Genomic DNA, 16,034 nt, shown 5'->3' with positions numbered 1-16,034 from the left:
TATGCAATGTTGAAAAAAAAACCAAAACCAAGGAAAAATTGATTCTTTTTAAAAAAAAAACCTAAACCTGAATTGATTTATAAAACAATGGAAACAGTCAAGTTTGAAAATCAAAGACAATCACTATGGTATTTGTTATTTTCAGTGTGAATGAAATTGTTACAACAGACAGCTAATATTTGATGAAACCTGCATCCAGATAAAGCTATACTGGACTTGTTTATAATTTCATAGAAGGATCTGAAAATCCCCAAATCTCCAGACTCAATTTCTAGTCTGTCCCACTGTTGGAAGCTGATAGGTGGGTATTGAGGGAACATGAAAATCCCCTACCTGCTCGGCCAGCTTCCCCAGCCTGTGAGGCTATAGCAGCAGGAATAGCAGGGATGAGGGAGAGAAGGAAAGAAGGTAACACAAGACGAAAATAATAATAAAAAAATGGGAATGAAGGGTGGGAGAAAAAAAAGAGGAGAATGCAAAAAGCAGGGAGTAAAATAAAAAGAAAAACAATGTCAAATACAGGAATCTTACAAATTAACCATTATACCATTAAAGGTTAAAAAAAGTAAAAAATGAGGTGTCAACATTTTAGTAGAGCAACAGAAGAGACAGCTGTAGACTGCTAACCTTGGACAAACAGACTTAAATGGTTTTAGGACACTACAGACAACGTTGTTAGTGGAAAACATGTGTCTAGTATACTGATTTTTTTTTTTGGTTTTGGTGAAGAAGTCAGTAAATATTATGGCCCTGCTATTTTAATGCACATCCATTAAGACAGGGGTTCCAGGTCTACCATTTCACTACTAAAAGAAGTTTGTAAGCGATGTCCTCTGGAAATCAAAAGTAAGCTCACTTTTTAGAAAAAAAAAAAAATTAGTATACAATGGAGAAAGATACTTACACCTTGTTTCATACAGATTAACCTGCTCCTAAAGTGAAATAAAAACAAAGCTTCGCGCACAACCTAATTACTAGAAGACCATAACTAAATGGAGTAACTTCATAGTTCAATAATTCTTCATTCCTAGTCTATTTTGCTCTGATAAACAGTGTAAATCATATAAATAACAGTAAAACTAAAAGCCAGTAGAAACCCATCAGTTCTCCAACATGATCTATAACGCAGCAAAGAGACAACACAGAGCTGCTACTGTCACGTGGAGCATCTAACACCAGATGGCTACAGTGGGACTTGCCCTACAACTTGTGAAAATAAACAGCTCTGAGAGCATTGGTGTCCCACATCCCTCTCATCAAACTTCTGAATTCCAGCAAAGTTAAAGACTACAGCAGCATCTTAAAACAGGTTTATTTTGGATGCAGGGCAAGATGAAGCATTTAAAAAAATAGGATGGATCTGTTATTACATTGCTGCCCCAAAATGGAAATATTACTAATAATACAGGTTGAACACTGCAGTGTAACTGCAAGAAAGCAGGAGAATTGGTGAAATCCATCAGTTATATAATTCATTGCCTGTGACTTTACTGCAGGTCCAGGACTTTGAGAGTACCGCAGCCTCATATGGCTTTTAACTAAGGAAGGGCTTGAAAAACAGCAGTTGAACTCTCAGCACTGTCCTTCTGTGGCCAGCTGCAGCTAAGAAACTCTGAAAGTGTTTCAAAAGAAGCAGAGTCTTAGTCAAGATCAGAGTGACTGACTCAATTCATCTGTGCACATTTATTTTGCGAGACTGAGATAGGAACATGTGTAATGCTGGTAACAGGAAAAAACCAACATGACTTCTGTTGTATTTGATACTTACTAAGGACATGCCAGGTAGCGTTCAAGGAAATAAAATGGGCTAAATACCATTTTCTGTCTGAAAAAGGGTACATCATAAGTCACATGCCTTGGACTAAATGCACCTCCAGCCGATGCATAGGCTGCCACCAGTGAACCACCCCTGGTCTGTGCAAACCTCTGCAACATGCCAGGCTTTTATTCTCTGGGAAACCATTGCAGGTCAAAACTGCACAGAGGACTACCCCAGCAAGTCAGCAGTAGGGATGATCATGTCCCAGCACTCGGCCCATACCTAATTTCCACTGAAGTCAAAGGCCAAGCTGCACGCTCTCCCCTGCTTCCCCAGAGTTAAAACCCAGGAACTAGGCAATCAGAAGTCTAAAGAATTTTAAAATAACTGCTGTTTTGTTTTGTTTTGTTTTGCTATCTAAGGATGTGGCCTCAATGTTTACTCTGAGTCTACTTCTGCTCCAGTGATGCTCAGAAATGGGATTTTTAATGTACACTTAATCTCACATAAGCAAGCACAGCAGCTGGAGCTGTGAAAAGAACTTCATGGCATGACTCATAGTAAAGGTGGGAAAACACAGAATCTGAGGCAACTCACCCAGAGCTGTACTAGAGTGCTAAGTGTGAATCATACCTCTGATAAACTGCATGGTTTCCTGTTGCAGTCTTCGCAGAGCTATGCCTTATTACTTTTAGTATCGAAGATTCTCAAAAAGTGTGATCTATCACTAAGTAAAAAGAAGCATTGACTTTAATCTGTAAATTTACTAACAAAGTTCCCTCTGCTAGACAGTGAGGGAAGGATTCATTTCATATAACTTCAACCATCAAAGAAGAAAGTGTGCAGCATAAGGTAGGAAGTATCTCCCGATGGTGATGAATTCCATCCTAAGATGGGCACCTGAAATAGGCTGAATGAAGCTCTCTCTTGAAATATTACTTTGATTCTACTGACTACAGATGGATATTGGATAACTCACTTAACCTTGCCGTCTAACTTAGAGGTGACATAAAAGAAGCAAGATGAATCCTGCTCTCATGCTCTAGCTTGGGCAGATTTGTTAGTACATTTTCAGGGTTAACTAAGGAAAACGAACAACTTCTAGAAGTTTTTCCTCAACTGAAATTGAGTAGCAGGTTGAATAAAATGAAAATATTTATTTCAAGTTTTTAAATGGAAATTAGCTAAAATCCTAGAGAACCATCTGTGCTGTTGTAAGAAACAGGCTACTTTTCATATCTATTTTCCTCTCTCTCTTGAGAATGCTAAGATGCTAGTTAATGAGAATTAAAATATGCTAGATGCAATTTTTTCATCTCAGAAATCCCTGGACCATTATCTGTGACTATATAGCCATAAAAGGTCAGACATTAATGGTATTTAAGTGCCTAAAGATGGAGAGAATTATTTATTTTCAAAAGCACACCTCTAAAAATCTAGTCCAAAATGACTACATCAAAAGAAACATAGTAAATTCGCTCTGAATTTGAGAGGAAATGAATACAAATGACAATGCATTAGTCTGTCAGTGATCTTAATCCTGAAATTAAGATCATTTGGTAGACTAAGGCTCTTTTGTACCAAAGGAATTATCACAATGATTTCCTTTTTAAGGTAATCTTTAATAAAAGGTCAAATTCTGCTATGAAGTTTTTATACACACACACAGAGACACACACACATACATGTACATACACCACCACCCCACCCTTCTTTCTGGAGGGGGGAACAACAGTAGATGCTTTTTGAAAAAATCAGGATACCTTCCCCTTTAAACACCTGAGTCTTAAATTTGTCCAAAAAATTGGAAATTAAGTGAAGAAGGTATCAAAGATCACATTCAAGTTGTGTTAGAGGCAGCCTATGGAGAAGAAAACCTGCATAGGCTTTTTTGCTGGTAAGGGTCAATAGTTGAATATTGAGATATGTTTAGAAAGGTGATTAGTAGATACATATTTTAGAAAGACCGTAGGATAGGCTGGATCACAGTTATCTCTGTGGAAGATGGTGTTCCAGAAACCACACACTGATCTCATGGATGACACAACTTGGAAGAAAAAAAGCAAAGGCAGATGCTACTGACTCAAACATCTTTAGAAGTATTTTTATGCAGTGTGAAGAATCCAGAAATCATGACCCATTTCTGGAACATATTAAAGACAATGTTAATTTCAGGAACACTGTTGATCAAGGATTAAAATTCATTCTGTTCCTCAGCCCAGAAAACAGAATAACCCACAAGCTATTCTGGAATATCACTAGCCATAAATTTCCAGACAGTTTTGAAAGAGCATTCAGTCTAACTCAGTATCCAGTCTTTGGCAATGTCTACTACCAGATGCTTCAAAAGATGCAATCCTGTATCTTTATATTCTCTATTAAAATGACATGTTTTGTAGTGATGCTTTTAAGTAACACCTTTAGTAATTTTTTAAACCCCTTTAAAACTTGCCAAATTACCCTTGGCTTAAATGCTTCAAAAACCATTCCACTTGGAAGGGTAACATTACTAAATATAGCCTGTCCTGAAATGGCTTTTCTTCATTCCAGCCACACCACTCTTTAGACAGTGTATGGCTTTTAGTTTGTCCTACGAACTGAGATGCAACATCTTACTAGAACTCCGTGAAGCCTGACACTAAGCTCTGTGATCAGCCAGGCTGTTAATCACCTCACTCAAGACTCTCATTCTGTGCTGTTTTTAAATTCAAAGTCAGTATCAATAATAACATTCCTTCAGAGAGCTATCCACTTTTACAGTTTGATTCAATAACTCTTTCAAGAATTTCTGTAAAGAACCATCTAAGAAGCAAAGTTCAGCTAAGGAGTTAACACAATCAAAAGGCAGATATACACAGTCAAGCAAAAATCCAGCCAAACTCCATGCTGATTAGGACTTCCAGTTCCTCTGAGTGTATTCAGCTTTCCTGCACGTTTGTAGTGGGTTGACCCACCAGCAGCGAAGTACCCACCCAGCCGCTTGCTCACTCCCCTCTCAGCAGGACAGGGGAGAGCACAGGAAGAGCAAAAGTGAGAAAACCCATGGGTCAAGATGAAGACAGTTTAATTGAAGGAAAGAGGAAAAAACCCTAAGCGATGCAAAAGCAATCCCTCATCACCTCCCACAAGCAGAACGATGCCAAGCCAGTCTCTGAGCAATGGCTACTTTGGAAGACCAAGTCCCCCTTTTTTAATGCTGAGCATGATATTGTATGGTATGGGATATCCCAGATCAGCTTGGGACAGCTTTCCTGGCTGTGTCTCCTCCCAGCCTCTTGCTGTCCCCCAGCCTACCCGTTGTGGGCAGTGGGGTGGTGGTGCAGTGGGCAGACTGAGAAATGGGGAAAGCCTTGATGCTGTGCAGCACTGTTTAGCAATAGCTAAACCCAGCAATAGCTAAACCACCGGTGTGCTGTCAACACCGTTTCAGTCACAAATCCAAAACACAGCTCTATATGGGCTGCTATGAGAAAAGTTAACTCCATCCCAGCAGACCTAGTACAATATTACTTCCAATGAGGCATACTTGGGCACTGAACCTGGCTTACTGCTGCTTAGTGTTATTCCCTGGTTTTATTATTTGTCCTGAACAAATGACTTATCTTGTAAGTGAAACAGCCACCATGAACAGTCCAGAGATCACTGCAAACCTGAAGCGGAGATTTTCATTAGTGGCAAGCAAACTTCTGCAGCTAAAATGTCCTTGTTATCTACAGCATCCTTCATGTCTGGTCCCTCCATGGACCAGAGGCCAGAGAAGTTCAGTTATTTTTCAGAAGTAGCTCCACCACAGCTGCAGGGTGGAGCTGTTGGGCCCCATTCTGATCCGTTGGGAAAGTCACAGCAGTTGGCCATGAAGGTATGCCATCATTTCCCTCCTTCGCCTCCTCCCATGGGCACTTCAAAATGGCTAAAGATACAGGAGCAAATTAGAAAACTATTGTTACCAAGTAACCAGCTCAACTCTTTCTCCAGTTTTCCCTTTCTATTCGAGGGAAAGTAGTGTCCTTGCTGCCTGCTGTGCCCCTCCCAGCGAAGTGTTTGGCTTGACTGGGTTGCTGACTGGGAAAGCACACTGAGCTGCACCTGCTAACTGGCCTAAACTGGTACCATCCAAATTGTACTGTCTCAGGTGGCAGTGCCTAAAGATATCCTAGATGTTTTCTGAGTTGTTCTCTCTGCCTTGTCATCACCCAGGGCTCTAGATATGGAAAAGGAAACAAAACTGCCTGTATTCTTGCAAAGAAATATTCAGTAGAAGAGATTTCAAAACCTCAGTCAGTACTTTTTGTATCAAATCCATGACAGAAATGTGGGGGAAGATGCTGCTTGAGTTCATAGATGTTTCTAACCTACAAGATGTATTTTTCTCACAAGACTACTTATTAAGTTTTATCAGGGTGAAACTGTTTTGAAGCATTTAAGTGCTGCTTTTGAGACTACAAGAGATTTTCTTCAACTCTTATTTCTGGAGAATATTTATGGCAGCAATTACAGAATGTCAAACTAAAGAACTCTACCTCTGGGACACAGAACTACTTTTAACCCTGCCCAGCTTTGCCTTGTCATATGTTTGATAGTAATAATTAAAGTCACCCTAGGCTGAAGGGGTACTTTGCTGGTAGTGAGAGAGGAAGCAAGCAGTACTGGAGATGTGGCATACCTCCTGTGTTCATATTGTGGTAACATGCTGAACTACAAGGTCATGTTTAGCCAAGGTCTGATGAAAGCCAGGATTCTTTAGTGATGTTGAACAGGGCAAGAGGCTAAGGCAGGCATAATGCACAGACATACTGGTCTGTGCTGAACCCATAACCTGTATTTGTCACATTTTTCTGATAAAATAAAAAATCTTCACATTTACAATCAGGAAAAGAACAGCAAATGCCTTATTTGCAGTGTCACTGAGAAGATCTGTTCTGGTTTCCACACCTAAGCAATTATGCATGTTACATGCACGAGAAAGCCTTTAATGTAAACTAGGGGTAACTGCCAGATTTGAAATGTGGGATGACCATATAGAGTACAGACAAGTTCTACTGGGGAGACAGTGACTTTGAAGAGGTTGGAGACATGGTAGGTGACCAAATGGATATGGAGCTCCCAGCCAATGCAGCTGCCAATGTGGAAGATGATTCTTGTATTATTTAAAAAGATTATTAAGTCAGAAGTCGTATTATATCTGCGTAGGACACCTGTGGCATTAGTACAGGAATAATATGTGAAGTTCTGATATCAGATGTGAAGAACAGAAAGAGATCAGGAGTCATAGAAATGAGACACAGATCAGGAAAGCAAGTCTTAAGATTCTTTATCTATTTATCAAAGACTAAGATGTGTATTAGAGTCATGATAGAAATGAGATTCTTTATTCTAGATTAGAAAAATATAATAAAATATGGCTGAATCTAATGCCAGATAAATTTAAACTAAAAATAAGGCAAAATCAATTAAAAATTGAACAGCTTACAAAAATGCAAGTTAATTTTCATCACTCAAATTCCTCGAAGATAAAATAATATACTGCAGATCAACCTAAAACTATTTGCTTGGTGTAGTTATCATTGCGTGAAAACCCAGAAATTCAGAAATTCAGACCAGATAGCTACAGTGCTCCATCTGTCCTTAAAATCATGACTCAATAAAGATTCCTGGAGAATGCAAGTTAAATCCTATATTACCCCTAGATACTTTCTCCTGATTAGTGGATCAAAACAGAATGAAAGAGATGTAGCAAAATAATTTTCCATTGTAAGCAATAAACTGTGTGCAGAAAATATCTATCTAGTTAATTAAGTAACGGTTGGGATTATTTTATAAACAGAAGGAATCCATTTCGTAACATTCTAAAGTAAGAACTTGGAAACCGGATTCTACATTACATGACTAAATACTATTTTCGGAGTACAGAGGATGCATTCTGTCACTACCATGCGCCATGCGCTTTTCTGAATTACTGTATTCATAGGCAGAATAAATGATATGATTGCAACATGAAAGGGATGAATAGTTGACAAAGTAACAGAAATTTACTACCTGTATATGCAAGAACATTAAGTACCACATGCATTTTCTTAGTATGTCTACAACTGAGCAGCCAAAGGAAATATAATGAATGCTTCTTACTGAAAACCATTTTCTTAAAACAACTCTGAGCTTAAGGAGTGAAAAATCTTACCTGCAAACATATTGCCAGGTTAACTCTACAGCCAAGTGATGTGCTGACAGCTCGTGGATGGAGACCAAGGTCTTTAAATAATTTTGAAAATGACTGAGTAAGAGCTATCCGAGGTCTTTCTTCAGCCACTACTACACATGTCCGTACACGTGAAAGGTCCAGTCCCCTTGCCTAAAAAGAAGTTAAAATGTAACAAAGGCCACAAATGGGCAGATTTAATAAAAAAAATTAGTAGTACATAAGTGTATTATGTAGGAATAGCAGAATAGAGGCTAAGGTGCCGGTATAATTTCTATCTTTCCTGGAGGCTGGATGGCCAGATGATAGTCTAATAGCTGGAGAAGAGCAGATACACTTGCTTGTCATCTCAACGTTAGCATGTAGGAAGAGATGGGTATGCTAATTCTGAAGGGAGGAAATGCTATTTCCCAATATTAATTCAGAAAGCCAGTGAATAATAGCAAACAGGAAGCAGTGTCTAGCCTTGGAAAAACTGATTAGGAAATTACTAAGCGAGGACGGTAAGGGCTGGAGACATCATAAATATCAGTATCCCAAGATCTAATTTATTTCAGTAGCTTAGTGGAAAATCTAGATGATTTCAGAAACGTAACTGGCAACCTGGCTTTTAATTTTTGGGAAAAAAGAAGATCTCCCCCCCCCCCCCGCCCGCTAAAATGAGGACAATCCAGTTAAAACAATACAGTACTTTTAAGTATTTGATTATTTAACTACAGGGGCCAAAACCAAACTAGTACTTCATATAATCAGAGAATTCATAAAACATAATATACAATGTAATACTCCTTGGGCCTCTTGGACATTTACACCTCTGTTTTCCAACACTTGCCTATCAACACGGGCTGCAACACAGATCAGAAAGCTTAGGTAAATAAAAGCCTTTCCTTGATGTTTAAAAGCCTTGTGATCTGAAAAAGAATGACTGATATTCATATATAGCCTTTGGCAAAGAATAACATGGGTTCTGTGGAAGCTGCCCTTGCCCTCTGATGGTTTTCTCCTCACTGCAGACATTTAGCACAGCTGTTCATGGCAGGGAAGGTTCTCAAACACCACCGTGCAGACGACAGGTTGTGCAGGATGGCAGAATTACTCACCTTCAGCGACTCTGTTTGTGAACCAAGTCCCTTAGTACAAAGCTCCATGACCGAATAGGAACAAAACGTGTCTCTCACTTTGTACTGACTCACGGCAAGAAGCCACAAAGCGGGATTGGTCTCCAGTTCTGAGGGAGGAATCAAAATAGACTGGTGTCCTGAATAAACGCTGTAAAGACACAAGATTCGTTAACGCACGCTAAACGCCTGTGTCCGCAGGTGTTTACAAGCTATAGGGTACGAGAATAAAAAGTTCATCACAGCACTGGATGAACCATGTAATAATGTTACAGTGCTCTACAGGTCCAGTAGTTTAACATGAAGTTTAACTCTGTTTTTTGCTATGCCTTCAGGTCTCTCAGGAATCATGAGGAATGCAGACAGAATATGCTCCTAAAATACTCATTTACTCAAAATGCCCCTGGACTTTGCTGTTAGATACCAAAGAGAGCAAAATATCTCGGTTATTAATGGTGCTAATAAACAGTATTATAATATCAACAAAAATTATGTGTTGCTGACAAATAATTAAGATTGAGTAATTACCATTTTAAGATACCTTGATTAAAAGAGTACTTGATTGCTTAATATGGAAATAACCTCTCTCCTGCTGAGGCAAGCAAGAGGTTTGCAATCATTTTCAAGGGAGTAAATCTGGCCCCAATTTAACAATCCTTGTTGCTTTAAATTTCTTCTGTGAAAGTTTTATGAACTTTTAAAACCCAAATATACTACATCTCTTGTTTACTGGATACCCAGTGAGTGTAAGTATTGAGAAAAGACACTTATCAGGGTCCCTGAAGGAAACAATTATGACAGAGCTAATTTCTCTGGTACCAAGATTCTCCCCAAGGAAAAAAATTATTCCCAATTTGATGTCTTTATTTCCCATAGGTCCTATGTTGTTCACTCATCTCAGACAGGCAGATTTACCATCAGTTTTACAGTCCCCTCACATCTTAATTTGTGATTTGTAGATATTTCAAATTGGAACGGTCATATCATAAAACCCCCAAATCACAGTTCTGAGAAAGGACCATAAAGCCTCAGAGATTTATGATGCACATGAGAGAAATTAATTTCTGACTTGAAAACTTGAAATGCCAGCTTGGTAAAGTAAAGCTGAGGTTTTCAAATCCAAGTGCCCGAGGTAAGACATGAAATGGAACTTTATTTTCAGGAATACGAACATCTCTGTAACATTTGACATTAGGAAGAAGATACACACTTTTAGTATTCTTGAAGATGGGCTGCTCACACAGGTTCCCTCCTCAGTGAGTGAGTGCCCGCACTCCCCCCAAACCCAGATGAGAGTGCTTTCAAAAGCTGTGCAACTTAGAACAAGGTTTGTGGGACCTGGATGTCTTTACTTGGTATGATAAAGGCATAAAAGTTATACAAGTCCAGCCACAATGGCAGTTAATAATCCAAATAGCTTAGGTCTCTGCTGGAGTATGAGCCAGAGGATGTCATGGAATATGTACGAACTACAGTTCGAATAATTTCATTCATCATACAGTAAAAATTTTATCTTTGACTGCTTGTCCACATTTACGCCACTCTTGATGATTCATGACCAGTGACTTGCCACGAAGCGATGTGTTCTCGGATATGGCTGACATAACGACTATAGCACAGAACGGTCAAATGAAGCATTATGCTTTTATGTTGCTTTTATGGAATCAGAATAAAGTATGACCGAACCCCGAGCATGTGCTTCATAGACACATGACAAGAGAGTTGGCAAACTTACCCAAGCCTGAAAGGAGTATGCCCTGAGCTCAAGTGACAGATCAAACCCACCTAGAGAGTAGCAACAGTTTTTACTTCACTCTTTCTCAGCCAATTCTATTAAGTTTTTCAGAGAAAACCAAAAGGTCTTAGTTCTTCGCAAATTTAAGGTTAGGGCCCCACAAACAATCAAGGTGTGTGATCTGTCTGGTAAATACATAATTCGTACAAACAGGAAGCTGTAATCACTCGAGTAAGAACCTGGGATGGGCTCCAATCTGTATGATTACAGTATACAGAAATTGAGCATCAAACCCTTCCCCCTGTCCCTGAACTCCTCTAGTTGATACAACCAATATCAGAAGAAAAAAAATCTGCTCAATAATAAAGAAACTGCTGGGGTCAAATGTGGGAGAATTATTAGTCAGAACCACATTAAGATCCCTCAAGTGCCACTTACTCAACTGAGCAGAACATCCCAAATTAAAACAAAACCAGAAGAATCCCTGTACTGAGAAATGCCCACACAAACTCCATAGTAATAAAGGAAGAAAAAGCTGCATTGCTTTCAGTACAAGAACAGAAAATTGATTCCAAGTGCATTTAACCAGGAGATAGTCCAAAATGGTGAAATTTGGGAATACAAAAGTACACCAAAGACAAATCTTTTCTGGCTTAGCAACACTAATGAGTGGGGGTGAACTGTTTCCCTCTCTTGATCAACTTGTGCTGAACAAGTAAGAAAGATACTTGTGTTTGCTCTTAACCTCCCACCAACAGCCATGCGGCAAAGCATGATTTGGATGCAAAATAAACCCATCTTCTCCAGACTGAGGGTAACAAACACTCATGGTAAGACTTTGACTAAAAAAATGACTCTGATTAGACAGAAATAAATGAAGATGTTGGTAGTACCTTTTCTGAGTTTTCTAATGCCTCAGAAATACTGAGGAGTTCAGAATTAAACTGCAGAGCAGCAGGAAATATCTAGCAGGAAGGAAACTTTGTTTCCTCAGACATAGGCTGCTCTTGTCTACAGTACATAAACCTACAGAAGGATTATACTATGCCTGGGAACTTGATGACCAACACAGGCTTTGCCTACCGAGCTGTGGTTTAATAACCCATGCATATAATATGATTTGCTAGAGCAGTTAGTGGAGCTAGGAGAAGAACTACGAAGACATATTTCTGGTGCAAATGTGCCAGTTCCACAGCTGAAGTGGTTTATGCAGCACCTGGTCACCATGATGTCAGTCACAACTTGGCTCACCTCCCTGAATCAATCTCAGAAACATTACACAGGTTTTGTGAATCACTCCAAGCAACAAAACATTCCTGGTAGCCACATATCCTTGCAAATTTGCAGACTTTATATTTCCATGTTACCCCCGAGAAGCTGTTATGTCACCAGTGTTTTGGTGGAGAGAAGCTGAGAAAAAAAAAGATACTCTTTTGTATGGCTGGTTGAAACATTTCTACTGTGCCGGTGGTTTGAAATCACTGTGAGATGTTAGAGGTTGTTTGCTTAGTACGGATGCCAACAATTAAGCAGAGGACCACGCACTTCAACAGACTGCAGTTGTGGAAGGCTGCTTTGGAGATGTTGGATAAAGCTAGATATGGTCCCAAACCTATAGGAAGTTCTGTCAATGCTGCCTCCATGTACTTCTAGGTATGGTAGAGACGTTTAGTAGGTACGTCTAGGTATGGTACATTCTAGATGTGGTAGAGTTAATCCTGAAGCTGAGGCACTGAACAAATAGTTCCATCTCATCTTGAAACATGATAGTCATCAAGAGATGATTAAGCTGTCAGCTTTGCTATTCTCATACTGGAAGCAACAAAATCGTGGTGAACACTGTGGCATCAGGGAGATGAGACAGGATATTAGGAAAAGTCGGGGGCTTAAATATAAATTGCAGAAGCTAAAATTACTGTTCTGAAATTGCAACAATACATGATATATTGGAGTAGGTGCAAGAACTGTTATATAAATACTGGGAAGGAACTGAAGCAAGATTGTTTCTTCCACTGCTGTACAAATCTGTTGTCACAAAAGTAACTCCATCTTCTGATGTAAGTCTTATAACAGGAGGACACACAGTGCAGAACTGCAGAGACTATCTGACAGACCTGGACATCTATTTATCAGTCTCCACCACTTTTAGAAAATGCAAAAGGAGTAGGCAAAAAAGAAGACAAAAAAGGAGAGTGACTACAGAGCATCCCTGCATCATCTTGTCACAATGACTTTTGGGATGCAGATGCAGAGTGAAACGCAGGGTAGCTAGGTGGAAGATAACCTTTTGGAAATGCTGTCTTCCTTTAGGGGACTAAAAAGCAATCTGGGGGAAAAAAATATCCATGTGGTGGACAAAGCCTTGGATTTTGGCAGTAAGTGAAGAGTCCTATCTGCCTGCACTAAGCAAGGGCTGCCCAAGGACAGGAATACTCCAGTTAAATGCACTAGGATGCATTTTGGTATGACGGTGCCATCTGATCACACCACCAGTTCCACTGCCTGGCAGGCTGTTTTGGCAGCATACAGAGATGCCTGGAAGGACATGTTGGCACTTAACCGTTCCACTGAATCGAAGATGTACCCCACATTGTGCAGAGGCAGATTAACAGTAAAGTCTGAGGTTTTATTAGAGTTCCAAAACTTTCAGCAGGGCAATAAATGCTGACAAATGGCAACTGCGATTTGCAATTGCATTCTGGCAGACTACTGACCCGCCACTGCCCTTAATTCTGAGTGGTATGTGCTGCTTTCCCACTTAACTGCAGGAAGCAAGTAGGTAGTGCTGAGCCTTCTAAGTACATGCATTTAGTTTCTGCATTTCTACAGATGATATTTGGCATTTAGTGATGCAGGACAGGTATGGGAATTGGGCATTTGGTAGAGCCTGAAATAACTGAGTTGCCATGCCCATAATTCAAAATCTGTGAAAAGAATCTGCATACTGAGGGAACCCGAACAGGACTGAGCAAAAACCTTCAAAATTGTCTGGACCAGAGCTTGTAGGAAGGATGGTACAGGCCACAGAGGAGAGTGTTTGGGCATATGCCTGACCTAGGCTTCATAGGACTTGGGCCAAGATCAGATCTTCAGTTCTGCTGACGACCCACTATGTGCACAAAAAAGGGGACTTTTGGAGAAGAAGTAAAGGACCTCACACCACCTGCAGAGTCCAAAGATGCCCACTTGGCATACAGTGCACTAACAGCATGACTGCACATGGTAAGCAGATAAGCAATCAGTACTGGAGAGACAGAGATATCTCACAGAGAAGTTTAACTAATGTATAGCAAATCGCTGTGTAGGGCACACAGATTTTCCCAGAAAGGAAAAGGTCTCACCCATAAATCTTGATAGGCTTCCAGTGTTGAGAGTAGGTCCAGTCTTTACAGCTTCCATATCAGAGTACTGGGAGCTGGTGAGAGCAGTGCCATAACCCCAGCACTTTGCTTTAACTCAAGGTCTGGTGTTGGTACCCCAACCAGATACCTGTAAGTCTTTGGTCAACACTGAAATGCCAGTATTTTGTTCCTGTTGCAGGTGTCCCTGCACCACCTGCTGGGACAGTGCTGTCTGCCCAGAATGAGAGCCAGAGGTTAACTGGAACTTTTTGTTACTGGCATGTCTCCAGAAGGCTTCAACCTCCTCCTTTCAGAGACTTGTTTCAGCAATATCTGAGCCTCACAAGGGAATCTTTCTAACATGGCTCCAGGCTGCTCCTGGGCACTTCTGGACTGATGTGTAAGTCTCATTGGGAAGCATGTTGTTGACTGCTGCTGAGCACAAACACATCACCCGGCAGCACCAGGAGTGGGAATCATACACTTGGTGGAACTTGGAGTGCTCTCAGCCATTTCAACACAAAGTTTTTTCATCTAAATACTTAAAGCAAGTGAGCAAGTTTTAAAACTCTGGCCACTGTTTCTATTTAGTATTAAAGAATAAAGAGAGATGGCCATCTTGCCCTGCATAGACAACACACAGTCTGAGGTTAACTGGAGGATGCAGACGGCAGTGTTATTTCTGTTGGCATTAGAGACATCCTAAGGCAGGCAGAGGCTAAACACATCCAGCTCAGTTCGTTACAGCACAGTTTGTATTTATAAGCCATTGCTCAGACTTGAGCACAACTCAAGTCAGTCTGTCAATGCATCGCAGAACTCGCTATCAAGGTAACTCAGGGCTTTCAGCTGCCCTTGAACCTTGTAGACCTTAGGCAGGTTTAACAGACCTATTGTAATGTGGAAGAAATGCAAACTGTCTCTTTCACAAATTGCCACTGGCTAAAGACTCCATGGGAAATGGGCACACAGCAGTGTGTGGGCAGATGCACTTTTACATTCCCTCCTGCCCCAGTTATGCACTTTGCAAAACACATGAGAGATGATTATGTTCATATCCTTCATTCCCCATGCCAGAATTATCCTTTTCTGATGTGTCATTTAGTCTTCTTTATGCAGTCTTGCCTTTAATTTGCTATAAATGGGCTGGAAATTGGGTGAAATGCTCATGCCTGCCAGATATCTTCAAGTTAGGCTAAAAAACCTAGTAATATTTAATGAGTCTTAGCACACTAAAGTTTTCTAAAATGCAGTTCTCATGTTAATGCTTCAGTTCCTTGCTTACTTCTTGCATGGTTCTACCTGTTCAGTTAATAAGAAACCTTGCAGTCTCCTGCTGCAGAAACTATCCAGCAGCACCACTGGGGACTTCAGCTTGTGGCTATGGAACAGAGACAGCAGGAACAGGACAGGAGAAAGCCATGTCACTGCATCTTATGTAGAAAGCCTTCCCAGGACCATTTTTCAGCATTCATACTATTTATTACATAGCCACCATGGACCAGAAAATTCAGTTCCTCTGGTTCAGTCTGAGACTTACTGACTTGCACTATTACAATCTCAGTGTCTGAGAATATATATATAATTTGTTTAAAATTATCGATGTACTTAATTTTAATTTCAGCAAGGACAATTCTATCTTCCAGTAGTAGGAGAAGAACTGCAATATGGGTTGGCTTAGCTGGGCTAAAATGGAGGGAAAATTCTTACTCTATTGCATCACTCGGCAACTATCAATCAAGTCAGTCTGCACTAACGAACTGCAGTATGCTTTATTCTGTCCCACAGTGAGCAACATTAAGATAGGGACGTCTTCATTTCAGGAAGCATTTTTGAACAATGGGATTTAGTATTGATTTTTTTTACATTGGAGGACATTTAATTT

At 40.1% G+C, this 16,034-nt stretch overlaps 1 protein-coding gene across 4 annotated transcripts in view; it reads right to left on the bottom strand.

Moving 5' to 3' along the window:
* The window catches only part of DIP2C (disco interacting protein 2 homolog C), a 335,666-nt gene that overhangs the window by 31,101 nt on the left and 288,531 nt on the right, over positions 1-16,034 (bottom strand). For 2 of the 4 annotated variants that reach the window (XM_049798792.1, XM_049798794.1), the window contains 3 exons: positions 9,056-9,224; positions 7,938-8,108; positions 334-363 (listed from right to left, as the gene is read on the bottom strand). In XM_049798792.1, the coding sequence (XP_049654749.1) occupies positions 334-363; positions 7,938-8,108; positions 9,056-9,224 (370 nt within the window). The remainder of the gene's footprint in view (positions 1-333; positions 364-7,937; positions 8,109-9,055; positions 9,225-16,034) is intronic. The other 2 variants (XM_049798793.1, XM_049798795.1) reach the window with 1 other exon arrangement.

Source organism: Accipiter gentilis, chromosome 4 (genome assembly GCF_929443795.1).
Source record: "Accipiter gentilis chromosome 4, bAccGen1.1, whole genome shotgun sequence".
NCBI classification, from domain to species: domain Eukaryota; kingdom Metazoa; phylum Chordata; class Aves; order Accipitriformes; family Accipitridae; genus Astur; species Astur gentilis.
This window is presented reverse-complemented; position numbering and strand designations above follow the sequence as displayed.